Below are 17,126 nucleotides of genomic sequence, written 5' to 3' on the forward strand. Positions count from 1 at the left end.
ACTTCATTTCATTCCATTTATTTACTATCATGGCTGCAAGGCGTTAGAGAGGAGAGGGCCATATTGACAGGAATAAAAAAGTGATACAGCATATATTAACACTAAAAAAAATTACAAGAAGTCGCCACCGTGGATGCGAAATGAATTGGATCGGTGATGGTAATGATGGTGATCTTCATCTTCGCTATAAAAAAAAAATTAAGTTCGTTAACTCCCCGAATTCCGAATTTTTGTGCAGATGAATGGCGTTACGTGTGAGGTACTTTGCAGAGACTGAATACAAATTCAAACGAGTCCCTGACGCACATACTTGGGAGCTGCACGGTGCTGCAGCTTCAGTGAATGCCGCACGCTGCGACGGAGCGTGCCGTCGAGTGCAACTTTTGAGACAAACGAAGCTTTTCGGCCGAAATCCCGAAAACTGATATCCGCTGATTATCGAAGGACCCGCATGCGCCCTCAGCTGTCTCGACAACAGGCGCTGGGCTGGGAAGTGTCTAGCCCATAGTTCTTGTGGGCCGCTCGCTTGGTCCGCTTTATTTTGTGGCTGCGAGAACATGGTGAAGATTAATATCCTGTCACTTGTCGGCACAACAGGTACACGCACACAGTTGGGGGTATTGTTTTCTCCCCTCTGTAAAGTGGTAATTGGGAGTCGGAGAATTGTGGCGTTTCCACACAGCCTCGCTGGCGACCCTCTTTCATGAAATGGCATAACTTCTCAATTTTTCATACCCAGCTGTCTCGCTCAAAATTACGACCTCGGCGGAACCTAGCAAAACCACTTCGGGAAAGTGATATCTGGCATACAGCAAGAAGTTCACGTGAAGATGAAATGTGCAGAAGGATTTTCCAGGATTCTCAATATTTTTTGTGTAATTCATTGCAAATCTTACTGCCCGTGCATTCGTATCGGATAGTTTCCATGGCTCTGGAACTTGGACGCCCAACGTTCAGGGCTTGAAACTGCTCACAAAGGACGTTTTCACCCCTAACATTAGCTGCGCGAAAATACTTTACATTTAGCTGAATAACTATAGAGTAATCACTGTTATAAAGCACTGCCATGAGCGGGAAAGCTGCACATGAATGCTTGGTGATCAGTTATGCATCACTATGCTCAGTTGGCTAAAATTTCAGAGAATCTTGCACTCACGCGCAAGAATTGAAAGGCGAAGTTGTTGTAGGTAAGCATCGCCGTACACACAGTTAAGTTTCAGTATCATCGTTTATTTGCAAAGTTGCGGTGCTAGCAATCGTCTTCACATTCATCGAAGAGGTCGTCGTCTTCTTCGCGGCGAGTGGTGGATGCAAAGTCATCCTCAGCATTGTAGACTTCCACCAGCTCTTCGTCATCGACTCGAGGCAGCGGTGGCGGGATCTGCAACTCGTCCTGGGAAGGAGTAACCCCGGCGTAGCCATGTCTCCAATTATCCACAATGGCTTCTAGAGAATGCGGCGGTGGCCGTGACCTCTCCCAAGCAAGGTGTATTTTCAACTTTAGTATTTACGCTGGAATTTTTGTTTTTACATGTGCGGTAGCGTTTGAAAACAGGGGTGGAGTTTTTTTTTTTTTTTTTTTCCCTAAAGCCAGTGCCCGAGGCGGGTACTCAGGTGGTCGCCACGAGGCACGCGCTGACGAACGCGCGCAATTTTCTTGGTATTTCCTCCTGAAACGGCGAACTTACGGCCAGCAACAACAGCTCCGCTGTTACAAAGGCAGCCTCCATATTTCCCCGTGGCCAGAACCTGCCAAATTCCATTGGGCAGCGTGCAGACAGAAATCGCACAGCAAAATTTCCGTTGGCCGCGAACGCGGGTGTGTGTATCTCCCTGACGTCGCCATTAAGAGCGACGGTCACGTGGCTGGGAAGCGAGATTTTGTTGCCCTGTGGGTACAAGCCGCCACTTCCTGTGGGCACGCAGCGCAATGTATTGGTTCACTTCGATTGCTTCTATTCTATTCTATTGTTTCTATTGATTGTTCTTTTGTTTCGAGCAACTGCTAAAAGACCTCCCCTGTTGGTCCTCCGCAGCCTAATGGGTAGAACCGAGGGTTTTTACGTGAGCGCCCACGTATTTAAAAATGTCAGAGCCTTATCACGGTGTTTAACGGCGAAATAGGCGAGGGTACGCGCACGCGCATACAACTATATGCTGTATGACTGTCATCTCTTACGCTGTTCTTCTTAAAGCAGCGCACCCTTGTTGCTCTTACTTTCGGAGGTCGTTTCGCACGGGCTAAGCAGTGTAACATTCCTGACGCACGTGTCGCGCAAGTGATACGAAAGAAAAATCGAACGCACATTGGAGATGTGCGTGTGCTTCAAATAAACTGCGGTTTCTAGTAAACAAAGGGACGCCGATACCGTGGCAGCGGCTGTGTCGCTCTCAAGGAAACATCGTAGCACACGATGCTCACAAATAAGAGGGGTTTTCGCGCGTGCGCGTACTCTCACCTACTTCGCCGGTGGACACCGTGATAAGGCGCTGATATGCCGATAGGACATCGCTCCCGTGATATTATTAAAAATATGGGAGGGTGTGCATTCTGTGTTGCCATTTCATGACGGTGCCAACACTTGTTCCGCTTCAAACGTTCAAAGCCGAGTCTATCTCTCCTTCCCGGACGAAGAAACAGGAATGACACTCCCACCCAAACGGAACGACTGACGCACCAAAACGACGGAAGCGGTGAAAGCGACTTGCACGTTATCGCTTCGTTGCAGCGACGTTTTAGCAGCTTGACATCGTCATCCGTTATATTTAGAAAAAGATTAAACGGCGCTATGGATGTGTAAGCATGGATGCCCAGCGTTCCGACATGAGCACTAAAGATCGCCACGCCACGTTCGCCACGGGGCGTCATGCGCATACACACCAACCCACGCGCCTGCGACCGACCACATGACGTCACGTTTCTGCTGCGCAGGCGCTGTGACCTGACACAGCTGCCCGGACAGGTGAGAAGGGAGGAGGTATGATCAACCGAGCGGGAATACAGGACACCTGCGTGCCTGCACCCGGCCACTGAAGTTACACCCTCACTGCCCAGGCGTGATTCCGGAGGCTTCTCTCGCCCATTTGAACGGATACGGTGGTTTTGAGAAAGCCTCATATAATAATAGATAAAAACATCGTGGAGGATGCATAGAACTAGAAGTTCTAGTAAGAACTAGAAGCATGTGAAGGCGGAAGCCTAGTTTGACCTCATGTTTATCTGCTGTTCAACTGCATGGTGAAATATGTGGTCCCGCACGTAACCATTTCGCCAGATCCCTGGACAGCACCCTCGGAAGCTCGTTCCGCTGACTCGCTCGCTGGCTGGCCACCTCCATGAACCCATTGTTCAGCCCGCTGGTGCGTTAAACTCTCAAGGCGGCGCGTGTTGCACGCGCGGCAGTGGCTTCTCTCCACGCACGCTCCGTCGCGCTTTCTAGGAACCTTCCTCCTGCGATGTTTCCCTTTCCCTCTGCGCGCCCCGGTTTTCTGTGCCTCACGCGTTCTATGAAACATAGAGATATGAAGCTTTCTCCTTAATAAAAGGAACCACCTGAAGCAATTCCAGTGAGCGATAGCGCGTCTAAAAGGGAAAACTTTCCGCTTTCATGGTCGGAGTAGGATGCTAAGAAATTATTTCAAGTTTCAGACTAGAGTGCTATTTTGAAGCACCTGACGGTGCCACTAGATTGAGTTCTACAGCAAATAACACTGTTTCTTTTACAGCGATCTTTATTTCGACCAAGATACAGACATTGGACAGTGTATACTGTAAAGCAAATGGACTGATCTTCGATGATACAAAAATCGTCATGGCAATTTCTTCCTTCCCGTGAGCGTCGAGATTAGAGTGCATAGACTCAGTAACACGGAATCCCAAGTTGCCGGTAAAAAAACATCTTCGAAGGAGTTATTCGCTAAGTCAAATTAAGTAATATTGAAAAAACGCCGGGTGAAAGCGCGCAAAATTTAGTCTCGTCGAAGTATTCTTCGATTGCCCTCCTTTTCAGCAGCCACCAGCGCCGAGTGGTCGTTCCGCCTAGAATGCGCCGGCGAGCCTCTTGAAGAAGTTTTTCTCGCAGGTGTCAGCGCATGCGGCGAGTGACTCGTGGCGGTTGGGCCCGGCCAGACAGGCCGTTCGCCAGGGTATGCAAGCGGACAGCGAATGGTCGTAGTGGAAGCCAAAGCGCTTCTGGCTGGACCGGCACGCCCCGAGGAAACGTGGAACACGGCAGGAAGGATCGCCTGCGGTCAAGAAAGGGTGCCAGTACGACACCGCGATGAAGTTGTTAAAAAAAAGTAAAAGCGCGGGAAAAAACTTTCTGGTTGAAACAGATCTAGTCTGGTCTGGCTTACACCTGTAAACCTAATTATCACGAGCCTGCTCTTTTCGGATTGGTTTTGCAAACACCATGCAAACCATGTTTAAACGGTAGGCTGCTTAATAATTGGATTCAGTCTGTCGCTTGCGCTGACGCGCACACACGCCGGCGTGCTGCCCATGGCGAGATTGAGCGACCAAGCATCGGTGAAGCAGCGGTTAATCCCTCACATCGTCACGTGGTACCGCAGCGGCGAAGCTCTGAGCGAGCGCATCTGCGACCTCCCTCCGAAGCGGATCACGTTGCGTGAGAGCCGATTTCCGTAGGAAGGAAATGGCTCTCAAATTGTGGGCTTCAACGACTCAATGTAGAAATGATCGGAAGACAGCCGTTTGTCCTGCTGTGAACAAACAGGCTGATGATGATGACAATAATGTGCTAAGGAGAGCAAAGCTTGTAAGGCTTACCTGTTACGAGGCAGGCCTGCTTGCATTGCTCCGCCGTGGTGAACCGATTGGGGCCGTAGAGGCACTTGGCTCCCGTGTACCTGGTGCAGTTGCCCTCCTCAAAGAAGAACGAGTGCTCGCGGAAAACGAGATCTTCGTCCGTGCACTTGGAGGAAAGGACCGGCTCCAGACATTCGGCGGGAGCCTCTGCACCAGAGTAGAAGAGAAGCGTTTCTCCTGAACCAACGATTTAAAGGGACCCTGCTACGCTTTTTTCCACTGGTTTAGAAATCTTAAATGCTTGCAGAATGTAGTCAACGAACACATCCAGTACTTAGATTGGGGGGTCGCAAAGTACTGCAGCTAAAAATTACTGCCCTATGCTCATCAGACAACTTTGAAACTTGCTCAAAAGCTTTCTCTCTTTCCGGGTCTCGGCTTTTTTCGACACCTGGAATTACGTCATTACGTCAGCAATGAAGTGGCTATTGGCTGGTTTTCCTCCAGTTGCAGCAATGAACGCATTCGACGGCCACTCTAAAAATAAAGCCACAAAAGCAAAGCAGAAACGGAAGGCACGTCTGCTGCGACGAGCAAATCACGCAGTGTCGCTCCGTGCTGGCGGTAACTATAGCTTTCTTAGCCCTTCGGGACGCGAAGGAAAGACAGATAGCGTTTATTGGAAGTTCGGCAGAGTACACTTAAATTAGTTCCTAATCAAATCGCCAGCTGCCATGAGAATCCATAATGATGATGGCGATTTAAAGCATACCAGCATTGATTCCTCCGCAGAACTCCAAGATAGGCATTTCTCTCAGGCATTGTTAGGGAAAACCCAGTAGATCACTACTTTGTAACATCGATATTACAAACGAATAGGAAAGCAATACTCTTTACAAGTGCCTATAACGCTTGCTACGCCCGCCACGTTCACGCAGGTACTAACAAGTAAGCGAAAGAAATCACTACAATATCGAATTGGGATTATTTTCTTACAAGCGAGCATATACAATATTTAGTGAGCAAATTTTAAAGCCGCGAGCCTAAAAACCAGGTTGCGAAGAACCCATGAAAACTGAGGGATGACTTGATCCGTTGCTCCCATGAGAGGAATCCTAGAATCACGCTGCGTTGTTTGTGTACTCACATCTGGCGTATTACGACGAATAGTGGCTTTAATACGAACTTAATAAATACAATTCGAACTGTCCAAAATATCCATAAGCCGCTCTGATAGACACCAAGCCTCTCTAAGGTCAGTTTTGCTATACAAACATGAATTGGTAAGACGGCCTTTTGAGACGTTATAGAAGTAATAAAAACACCAAAGTAGGAAGGATTTGGGGTCTTTTAAGAACATCCACAAAATCCCCACGTAGCCTTACTAAAACTATATAAACCTAGCATTTCAAAGTTCGGCTTCACCACTATTCCCAAATGCTTTGCGGAGACAACCTTTTTCGGTGACAGCAAGGGATGTGTAAACCTTTAAGGCCCTACACTCTACCTCCTTAGGGGTGAGGCCCCTTAGGGGCTCGGGCGGCAGACGTCTCATGTAGTCAAGGTACTAAAACACTGGGACACTCGATTCCAACGCCTCGCGCTACAATGCTTCGCGCTTAAAAGACACGAGACGTTTACAGCAAAGCTGTATACCTCCAACTTCCAACGGTACAATTTCCGTGGGCAAAAGTGCCAAGGCCTAAGATACCGAGTGCTCAAAATCAAAACACCATTATAGACTTCATCATAATTTCGAAACCTCAGCATACATCTAAACCGCATCATCGAAACCGTATCATACACTTATACGCTGCATGCTACACCGCTACCAAGATTTCACGTTAGTGAAGATGGCCCGGGCTTTTTTGTTCTGTTTTTCACATTAGCTTGCGAATAGGTTTATCTTGCCCGAGTCAAAGAGATCGGCGTGGGTCACAATGAAGGAGATGTCCTACGACAGGTTATGACAGATGAGAGCAAGGGAGGGCCTTTGATGGCGTAAGATGTTACATCTCTGACAAAGGCTCGCTCTGAAGGCGCCCGGGACCTGGTTGTAATACGTAAGCTTAAATTTTAAAATATGCTTATCTGCCATACACGGATGTTTTGCTGAGACAACATTTTTCGGTGGAATTATGAGAAGCGTTGTACAGTACCATGAAGGTTTTAGGGACTCACAATAATGCCTCCATAAATCCACAGCCTCCTATACAGCGCTATACACCGAGCCACTACGCGGAAAAGCATTGCTGGGGAAACATGTTTATGGGCAACATAAGATGTCTGATATCAACGATAGCCCAATGACCTTTAATGAACTGCCTCAAACAACACCGCATGTAGCCGTAATACACCAAGTGCCTTGAAAGTTGATTTCATAACTATGCACAGAATAATTGGTGGGAAGACATTTTTTTAGGGGCAATGTAAGGAGTCTGATTTCAAAATATGAAGCCCGAGCACATATTAGTAATAGTCTGTTTAGATGCCGTGAAAGTATCGTATATGTTACAGTCAGGCGGTATTCCTCCTTGAGTCCGCATAAAACGGCCGCCCATTTAATTAAAACGCAAGTTAGGCATTTGTTGTGGCCCGGCGCGAGGAAATGAAACCTTTCCATCTGTCCTGACAATTGTAAGTATTGTGTGTCGTCACTTTTTTGTTGTTTGTGTAGCATTACATTTTGGTGGCGGACCCGTAAGCAAGGGACTGGAAATTCTGTTCCGACAATTCTAAGTATTGTGTGTCGTCGCTTTTTTGTTGTTTGTGTAGCATTACATTTTGGTGGCGGACCCGTAAGCAAGGGACTGGAAATTCTGTCCCGACATGCACCGTCAAATCCTCAGCAGCGTTGACGTAAAAAAATAAGAATCAATTATTAAAAAAAAACGCTGGAGGTCTCACTCCATGGGCTCGAGCGTCGCCAGTGACTACATTCGGCTGGTTTAAATTAAACTAATCCAGCTAGCTCAGAGGCTGATATTTGCGCTGTGCCATTGAACTAGAAATAACATTTTATGACCGACAGGGACAGCAAAGTGGTATTTGTGACTTTAATTGGAGATGTTGCGCGGGCTTTTCTGCACAGCGCTATTTATCTTGCAAGAGGAATTTCGTGCGGGACAGGACCCTATGCTGTAGCAAAAATATGTTTTGTGGGAATATTTCGGGGAAAATTACATTAACACGTGTAATACTGGGGGATGGTCTGTTTTCGCCCGTAAAGGAAAAACCTTTTAGCTTGCGGGATAAGTACAGCCAAGTCGCCGACGAGAATAGCAGTAACCTATATACGGTCAGACGTTACGAAACGGCTTCATGGAGATGCGATATACTCGAAGTCAGCGGCGTCGGTGGTTCAGTGGTAGAATACTCGCCTGCCACGCGGGTGGCCCGGGTTCGATTCCCGGCCGACGCAGATTTTTTTCTTCTGGCTTGTAATTTGCGAAGTATGGCGAACTCCGCCACGATTTTCGCGTTTTCACATTTTTTGCCGCAAACACCACTGCCACTAACCTAACACAAGGCGGTGAAGCGCTTAATTCTTTGTATGTGGTAGTTCTACGCCATCAATGTTCGCATAAGAACCTGCTGGTGCGCTTCTAAGCTCATGTTTCTTGGTCTTGGCCTTTCGGCATCGCTCCTATCATTCCAGCTGTTTTCAGCTCCTGATCAAAAAAAATCATTTCTGCCATAGCCAGCCTGACCACTAAGCATACATATACTTTTCGAAATACAAAAGCCTTTACAAGCTTCTAGCACAGCTGGCAGTCTCGTACTTGTCGACTCTACTCAGCGCAAGCCAAGTCTAGGGCACATTTTAGGCCCAACAAAAGTGAAAGAAGAAACATTATAACGTTCTGGTAATAAAAAATACACATTAGACTGGTTTTCGCCAAAATAAAGAAAAAAAGGTATTCAGAATGGCGTCACAGAGAGGCGAGGAAAGAGAGTGCAAAAACAACATGTTAAGATACTGGCTCGCGCAACGCGCTCGAGCGCCACTGAAAATTACATCCGGCTGGTCTAAACCCCACACATCCGGTTAACTCTGCAAGGTACGCGTTTAATCGGGAAAAGAAATGAAAAGAAACTACAGCGTGTTTCCGCTGTCGGCATGAGCCACATTGGCGGCGGGGCGCTTACGACAACGTGACCTACGGCACTGGTGTTGGTGGCTGTCTCACCGTTCGGTCGTTTTGGTAGTTGCGGACGTTGCCCCGTTTAACGTTATCCTACTTGTTCTTGCATTCCCATTACTCATTCGCATAAACCAAGGACACCTAAAAGGGAATTTAAGCTCGTCAAAATTAACTCATACTAGTCATACCGTGGAAGCTTGTTTTATCAAACGAGACTAGTAAACCCTTATGGCAGTTGTATTTGCCATACAGCGAAAGCTCGTTAATTCGATGTCGGTTAATTCGAACTTACGGTTAATTCGAACCGACGCCCTGGTCCCTGCACAGCCCTGTATATATCGATGGGGGAAAGTTCCTGATAATTCGAACGGGTCGGCATCCAGAACGGTTCATTCGAACTGGGATCCCCTGGTTTCCATCGGTCCTCGCCGAAGAAGTAGGCCCAGAGTGATTACAATGTGTTTGAAATCCAAATCAAACCAAAATAAATAGAGATGCAAAACAACGACACAAGAGACAACAGCATAGCGCGCTCTCTACGCTGCTGCGACAGCTTGTTTCGCAGCTTTCGCTTCCACAGCGGGCGCCGTGCCGCCGCCCCAGTGTTCCAGTTTTCTTTGTGCCACGGTCGCTCGTCTAAACCCACAATCGTGTAGTAGCGCCTAATTCGCGATAAGAAGTCCAGAGGTGGGTTCTTTGTGTTCTGCCAGCGTAATGTGGCGCGATGTCCATTCCTTCTAGCGACCGCCCGCTAATTCGAACTCCGCTTAATTCGAACAACTTTATGATCTTCAATTTCGAATTACCGAGCTTTTAGTGTATTAATTACTTAAAGCCGTCGCACTCGTCGAACTGTTCTCGTAGAAATCTCCTGTAATTTTCCCTCCATTCGCCATAGCTATGCAGTGAAGCCATTCTTGGCATTATTTTTCGAAATTTGTGACGTTAAAAAATCGCCCTTTTTGCCTGAATTATCCGATCTTGTTACAAAAATCAAGACATCAGGCCGATGATAGAAATGAATGCCATAATGTAATCAACAACCCAGACGTACACCACCCGGATACCTTACAGATGGTGTCACCTGGGACGCTGGATTGGCTTTTAATTTTGGGGAGGGGGGGGGGGGGGAAACAAGACTTGAAACCTATACGAGATTTGAAAATTTAAAATCTGGAACTGGAGCGAGAGGTAAATAAAATAACTTTGTGGCTTTGACAAACCTGGCACTGATGCCAGCTGAATGACTGTGTGCCACTAATTGGTGGCTAATTGGTGGCGTCCCTATTCTTGACTGATAAATGGAGATGTATGGCATGACAGCATTAAAACAAAGTCCACTGTTTTTACACCTGAAAGTTCTTTTTTTATTTTAATAAAATTAGATGATTGCTTATTCGCTAATTGTTCTTTTTTAAAAAAGATTGCATTTGTCATGGAGGGCAGTTCTGGCAAGCAACACCGCATTTCTTTCGATAAATCACGTGGAGCCTTTGCATGATAGGTTCGGCAAGTTCCAGAGAGAAAAACAGAGGCCCTTATCCTATAGCCTGTTGTGAGGGGGACCTACGCGCTATGCACTGTAACTGTGAATGTATTGCAAGGTAAATATAAATGGTAGCGAAGCTTCGGGCGAAAAGCGGTTCAGAACCTATTACCAGCGACATCAGCATGGGGGCTTATGGGAGTGGCGATTGAAGCGCGACTAGGTGAGGAGGGAAAAAACACTAGTAGCAAAAAACCAAGTTTTGTTCAACAATAAAACAACATTTATATTTTACGAACGATATTTATTTCTGAATCACATTTATTTAGGCACAATGTGTAAATAATTTATGAAAATGCTGTTCATTCTAAAAACCTTTTTTGTAGCGCCCTCTGAAGAATTGCACATGTCATTTCTCTGTGATGCAGTCCTTGTAGTGTTCGGTAAGGCGCTCCGAAAGTTCGTCTGCTGGGAAACGCCCCTCGCGTGTTTTGGTGGTGCGCATTTGCATTCGTTTTTCCTTGTTAATTTGGTGTACACTTAATTTTTTCTGTGCGTGGAGTTCCGAGGTGCGTTGGATCGTCGGTGAACACGTTTAGTACCGTGCCCGGTGGGTGCGGTGAACTACGGGACGATGCTGCCAACGGTTGGAGCGGAGCGCTTTCCTCGGTACCTACGGAAACGATGTGCTGTAAAGGTTGCAACAGCAACTCCCGTACGCCTGGCGTTTTACTGCACCATTTTCCTCTCATTTCCTCAGGTAACGCGAAACTATAGTAAATACGTGCTCGGGGGTTGTGTAAGGGTACGTGGTGGTGCTTCGAAAAAAATGGGTCTAAAGCTTTGTTATGTCACAGTTATCTCTTGATTTCACCTCAGGCTGGCTCGGAGCAAGTGGTGTCAATTACTCTAGGACTTGTCAGCGTAGTACCACTCGAATTTAAACGAGTCGCTTTAACTGTCTATTTCAGTGTCTTCTCTATTGCATTACAACGCTTGTAGGGCTCGTTGCTTCCCGCACCTGTATGCGCAAGCATTATTTCCATCGCAGTACTGTGTTGTGCTGCTCCGTGCTGCGCTGCTGCCAAATATTTCCTGCTATGTGCTTTTACATACTGCCGTCGCTTTCGTTTGAATTGATCCATTTTTCTCTTTACTTATCTGTTGCGACAGAGTTGCCTAATAATGCAACCAGGATATTGAAGGCGTGAATGCTGAGTGAACTTCTTTAGAAACCCATGTCTACTTGACAAGACGCCAGGACAGCTGCGGTGTGCTCGCTGCACTTTCGTGAATCGGCATTCCTGCTCCCCGGTTTTCTGCGTCAAGATGCAGTGCCTAGTTCTTTTCTCTTGTTTCGAAGTAGTTCTGCTGTTGACGCTTTCATTGCTTATAATGCCGTGTGTTACGGGTAAAGTCAATTTTTCGGCACGTAAGGAAAATCATAATGCATGTAGTGCCCACGAACATTTTGTACTTATACAATACGTGCTGATTTTGTGCAGTGTGGTATATTTGTTTTATGTTTATCTTGGAATAAAATTCAAATGTCTTGATTATAGCATGACTATGCGTTATTTCTTCTCTTGGAACAGAAGTACACAAACTGAGCAAGCATTATATAACCTTGATCTATACGTAAGGCACGCACGCAACCTGCCTATGTGCAACGCAATTAAACCAAGCAGTGGCGTTAGTAGAAATCGGTATCGGGTTAAGCAGTGGGGACGTTTTTTATATGAAAGGGGGGCCGGGGAGAGTGGTCAAGTGTCATTTTGTGCTCTGTATCCCAAGGCAGAAAAAAAATTCCGGTTGGTGGGGGGGGGGGGGGGGTACGTTTGCCACCCACTGCAATCAAAATTGCTTTTATACCGCAGTGGAAGGCATGAATACAGAATAAAGGTTCAGAGAAGATGCAAGATGTTTTTATAAACACCGAGGCGAATCATACGACATTATGCTAAAGTACGTTTCTCTAGTCACGAGTATAAGCTGCCGTTGACTTGAAGCACACGCGCCAAGGGCTGCCCAACTTGCGTCAGATGCAATGACTTGGGCCCTCAGTGGTCAGAGGCCTGCTAAGGCTATTTTGAAGTCAAAGTTTCCCGCTAATGCCACCAAAATGACGTCACTTTCTGACCGGATCTTGCGTCACATCCTGTTTATTTTTTGTTCCGCCGGAAGTGTTCCCTCCTCACACAGATGGCGCTAAGCCCCATGAGCAGCTTAAGAGCCGCCATTTTCTGAACGCATGGGCTTCTATGTAAGCTTCGCTACCAATTATATTTACCTTGTGTATAGCTTGGACGGGTAAAAAAAAGCTTGCGTCGGCCGGGAATCGAACCCGGGCCACCCGCGTGGCAGGCGAGTATTCTACCACTGAACCACCGACGCCGACAGGTTAAAGCGTAATAAAAAATCCATGCACAGCCGGTTTCGGTGTGTCGGCCGTTATGTAGGTCACTACAGTTTCGGTCAGCGTGGTCAGGCGCTGCCCGCTGCACGCAACTTGCAGATTCTATGACGCCTGAGATCGCAGTGATAGAACATTTAGAAAGACGAAAGCTGCAGCCTTGGCCTAATAAATGATGGATGCAGATTTTGCTGCTTTATAATACGGAAACTGCGATAGGTGATCAAGCTCGGGTGATAGCAAATGACGCGGCAAAAATTTCCAGCGCTGCATTCTGGAAGATCGCTGCATTGATTCTTTTGAAGGAGAGGGAAAGTTGGCCCGTACAATATCTTCGGCCTTTCCTGTTAGGGGCACACCTGGGAAATTTTCGATTTGACTTTTTTCTAGTAGTACAGAAATTTATTTTCTGCTAATACCCTTGTATGTGAATAGAACTTTGTTGAGACGACGATGGATTCCGGCTTGGGATCGGGATCTTAACATTTTTCTTGGCCTCTTTTGCTAATACTTCAAAACTTGTAAATCTCCTAGAGCTTTTAGAGTCAGCTGCCCCTACCCATACAACGCTGGCATAAAACTTGTAAGTACGAAAATTTTTGTATTCAAGTAGCACTCCATAAGGTGCTCAAAAACCTATTAGCGTACTATACCAATGGTAGTTGGAATATTTTCTACGATATTCTGTGGACGCATGTCCATATGGGCGTGGTCGTCTGATTTTCAATACTTGTCACGAAAGCATTTATCAGTGCTCCAGACAGGCAAGATTTCTTAGTATGGCCTGTTCCCATGCACGGCATAAGCTTACTGTGTACTCGACGAAATGCGTCGAATAAAATGGGGTTGTTTTGTTTGAAGGGGAGCGCACATGCTTCAACACGTTTGGCTGCAGCTACCTCGCAGACAATACACGATAGTACACAACGTAGGCAACCAGAAAAAAATGCATGTACTGTTGCGGGTGAGAACAGATATAAATATAAGAAATGGGTATCTTGAATCATTTAATCTCGAGGAAGGTTTCTTGGCATCAGTTCATAGTCTGCGACTTAGGGCCTCATTCTGAGTCCCTCCTCAACCCCATCTGATACCTCAACTCGGCTGCGAGGAGGATTCCGCAGTGCTTATGCACGGGGAAATCGATTTCAAGGATCTCCTCCACTAGATGCTCAAGTGGAGGAACGATTCATAACACCAGGGTGAAGCTTTCTGGGGCAAAACTTTCTACAAGAAAACTTCTACGCGGGAAATGAAATATAATCGCAACAGATGCATTAATGCTCGCAAACATCTATTCGAAATACACACCCAATAGAAAACAAAATGATGTAGTGTGGGGTGCAGAAGTTTGTATTCCACTGCAGCAGCAACCGAAAGGCGTCCCATCTCCCTCATGTGGGGTCACTGCAGTTTCTGCACACCACTTTTCGATCCTCAGCTCATTTTTCAAGAATCCGCCTCCTTAGGAGGAAATTGATGCTAGAATAATGCTATTTTCCGCAAACTACCGGTAGCAGAGTGAATTTCATTCATTCCCATGCTGAAAGCAAGAAAAGAAGCTGGTAAACACTTAGTTTGAGTTCGCGTTAGCAGATATCTACCAAATTCGCGACAAGTTCGGTCCTAATTAAATTTAGAAGAGTAGAAAGGGCGAAAGTATTAACGATTCCCACTCGAATTCTATTGATTGATTGTAGGGTTTAACGCACCGACGCAACGCAGGCGATGAGGCGCGCCGTAGTGGTGGGCTCCGGATTAATTTTGACTACCTGGGGATCCTTAACGTGCGCCGAAAGCTCGTAAACACGGGCATTTTTGTTTATCGCCTCCATCAGAAAAGCGGCCGCAGCGACGGGGAATCGAACCCGCGACCTCGTGCTTAGCAGCGTAACGCCTTAGCCACTGAGCCACCGCGGCCGGTCCATTCAAATTATATTATGTTTTTTTTTTTCTAAAAGCTGATTTAAATAATAATTGCGATAGGGAGCTATAACATGATATTTATTTGACTCCAAAGACGTTATGTCGCTCATCCCTACTTTCTTGCCTTTCATTCTGTTTATCTGCAGCTCCTGAACTTCGCTGTTATATTTTGTGGGTGGCGAAAATAGTAACACGGATTATAAAAACTGTAGAGTAAGTAAGATAAAAAGAACAATAACAGAACAGAAAAAGATAACCGGTAAAGCAGTTTGTGGATATCAGAAACAGCACAATGAGTTACGAGAAGAGTCCGTAAAAGTTATATGCATACATTGGTGGGTTTGATCACGGTGCGAATGATATGTCGCTAACGTTTATTTTTTGCGCTCTTCTCAAATTATCTATTCTACCGAAATTTCTTGAAGAACAGCGCGGCAATCTTGGACGAAGTAGAGGACAACTACAGCGCTTGTGGTTGTCCTCTACTCTGTCCAAGGTTTTCGCGCTGTTTTTCAAGCATTGCTTACCCCAATAAGCCAACGTCCAGCTTTGTTCGTTCGAAATAATGAATAATTTACTAAAAACTGTTTCGTTGGATGTCGCGAGTGTTAACAATTTTTTTTAGAAACTAACTTGGCCTGTCAGTACACATTAAACCACCGGCTAGATTTATTTATTTATTTATTTATTTATTTATTTATTTATTTATTTATTTATTTATTTATTTATTTATTTATTTATTTATTTATTTAAAGTACCTTTCAGTCCCTGACAGGGCATTGAGTAAGAGGAGTACATAAGAAAAGTGCGAAATTAACAATATTTGAGAAAGGCACAAGAAAGAAACACAATACACGAGAAAGTTAGGTAAGAAATAGGCCGTAAATACATATCTAGAGAAACGCAAAATGCAAAGATAACGAGTGCTCTACCTTGCACCAACATAGAACAGCGTGGACCTCCCTCACGTGGGCCTCCTTAACAAAGTCCAGAAAACTGAACAAAACCCGCCTTATTTAACTTGCTTATTGCTGAAGCATTCTAATACCATTCCGATGTCAACAAACACCTTTATCGTCTTTTTGTTGCAGCAACTGACGTGTGCCCACCACCACTAGAGCGTTACAAGCGAAGTCAGTTACGAAGAGAACGGATCATTTGTGCTCTTTCTAAAATTCTTGCGATAACACGTGGTTCCAGCGTCAGTTTCCTCGGCACTATATTGATTTGAGGAACTAGTAGAAGCTATGCAGCCGTGCACGGCGTGGCCACGTCATTTCCAACAACTGCGCTGACCTACATTTGCCCAGACGTAGGGAAACCGGCCTTGGCCATATTTCAATTCATTCGTACGGAGCTCAGTGATTTCAAGAGCGGTGCATCGGCGTCGGTGGTTCAGTGGTAGAATACTCGCCTGCCACGCGGGTGGCCCGGGTTCGATTCCCGGCCGACGCAAATCTCCTTTATTTTGTATGTTCTCCCGGCTGAGCTCTGCAGTAGAGCAAAAGCCCCCTCCCTCCCTCTGCCTTTATTTGTCAATTTCCGCCGGTCACAGAAATCCATTTTATTGACACTGTTCTGTCTGGAACGTGTCCACGGACATGAAAAAGAAAGCGCCGGGTATCTGCTTGCTCAAAATTTCTCGAAAGGCGACTTGTCGTCATCTGCCCCCGTCACTTAACATTCTATCCGCTCTCAACCTCTCATCTCTCTCACTTTTCCCCTCCCGCCTGAGTGTCCCCAGCATAAATGCATAGGAATTGAGCGCAATTTAATGTTCTCGCATTCGGTTCGCTGACGCGCCTTCATTTCTTACCCTTTGTCTCTATTCTTCGTGCAACAGCTCGAGCTCTTTGTTTTCCTTTTGCTTTAATTTAACCTCTCTTAACTCATATATTTAACGCGTTTTTTTTATTTATCATCTTAAAAAACATTCCAAGCGTGTATTCCTATTAAAAGGTCGCTGCATTCACTGTCGGGTATGAACTTGCATTTTGCCTTACATATGTCTGGGGTTTCTATAGCGCAGATTAAGGCGCTGTATATGAACCATTAGTAGATCGGACTAACGTTGCATATTTATACTTCGTGTTTGAGCATGCCTTTAGTTGTTTTTGGTGTGGATGGTTGAAACGGGGGACAGGCAGACAGACCAAAATTTTCGTATTAACGGGACCAACAAAGACGAGTCTTCAAAAATCAGCAGTTGATTGCTCTGGCAAAATTAACGGGTAAAAACTCTGAATACGATGACAGAGGCGGGGCGTATTCATACGCAAGCATCCATCCCCACACACTTGCGGTGATTGCGTATGTACACCCCCCGGCCCCTTGTAAAGCAAATACCATTAAAGTGTGTACAGCGTTTTATTCAGTAGCAATCGTCGT

The 17,126-nt window shown here is 45.9% G+C and overlaps 1 protein-coding gene and 3 non-coding genes across 4 annotated transcripts; 2 read left to right on the plus strand and 2 right to left on the minus strand.

The window, feature by feature from the left end:
* Window positions 1-3,920: 3,920 nt before the first annotated feature.
* On the minus strand, window positions 3,921-5,577 carry LOC144175357 (uncharacterized). The gene is made up of 3 exons (XM_077704438.1): window positions 5,541-5,577; window positions 4,790-4,975; window positions 3,921-4,245 (listed from the first exon to the last, which is right to left on the minus strand). Exons 1-3 carry the CDS (start codon window positions 5,575-5,577, stop codon window positions 4,040-4,042), a joined length of 429 nt encoding a protein of 142 aa, XP_077560564.1. The 3' UTR covers window positions 3,921-4,039.
* A 2,541-nt stretch (window positions 5,578-8,118) lies between these two features.
* Window positions 8,119-8,189, plus strand: Trnag-gcc (transfer RNA glycine (anticodon GCC)). Its single transcript has one exon. It is a non-coding gene; the product is annotated as a tRNA-Gly (tRNA).
* Window positions 8,190-12,722: 4,533 nt separating this feature from the next.
* Window positions 12,723-12,793, minus strand: Trnag-gcc (transfer RNA glycine (anticodon GCC)). Its single transcript has one exon. It is a non-coding gene; the product is annotated as a tRNA-Gly (tRNA).
* A 3,329-nt stretch (window positions 12,794-16,122) lies between these two features.
* Trnag-gcc (transfer RNA glycine (anticodon GCC)) lies at window positions 16,123-16,193 on the plus strand. The gene has a single exon. It is a non-coding gene; the product is annotated as a tRNA-Gly (tRNA).
* Window positions 16,194-17,126: the final 933 nt, after the last annotated feature.

The sequence above is a fragment of the Haemaphysalis longicornis genome, unplaced genomic scaffold (assembly GCF_048455015.1).
Source record: "Haemaphysalis longicornis isolate Haplotype H1 unplaced genomic scaffold, Haemaphysalis longicornis Haplotype H1 scaffold_3, whole genome shotgun sequence".
In the NCBI taxonomy this organism is placed as follows: Eukaryota; Metazoa; Arthropoda; class Arachnida; order Ixodida; family Ixodidae; genus Haemaphysalis; species Haemaphysalis longicornis.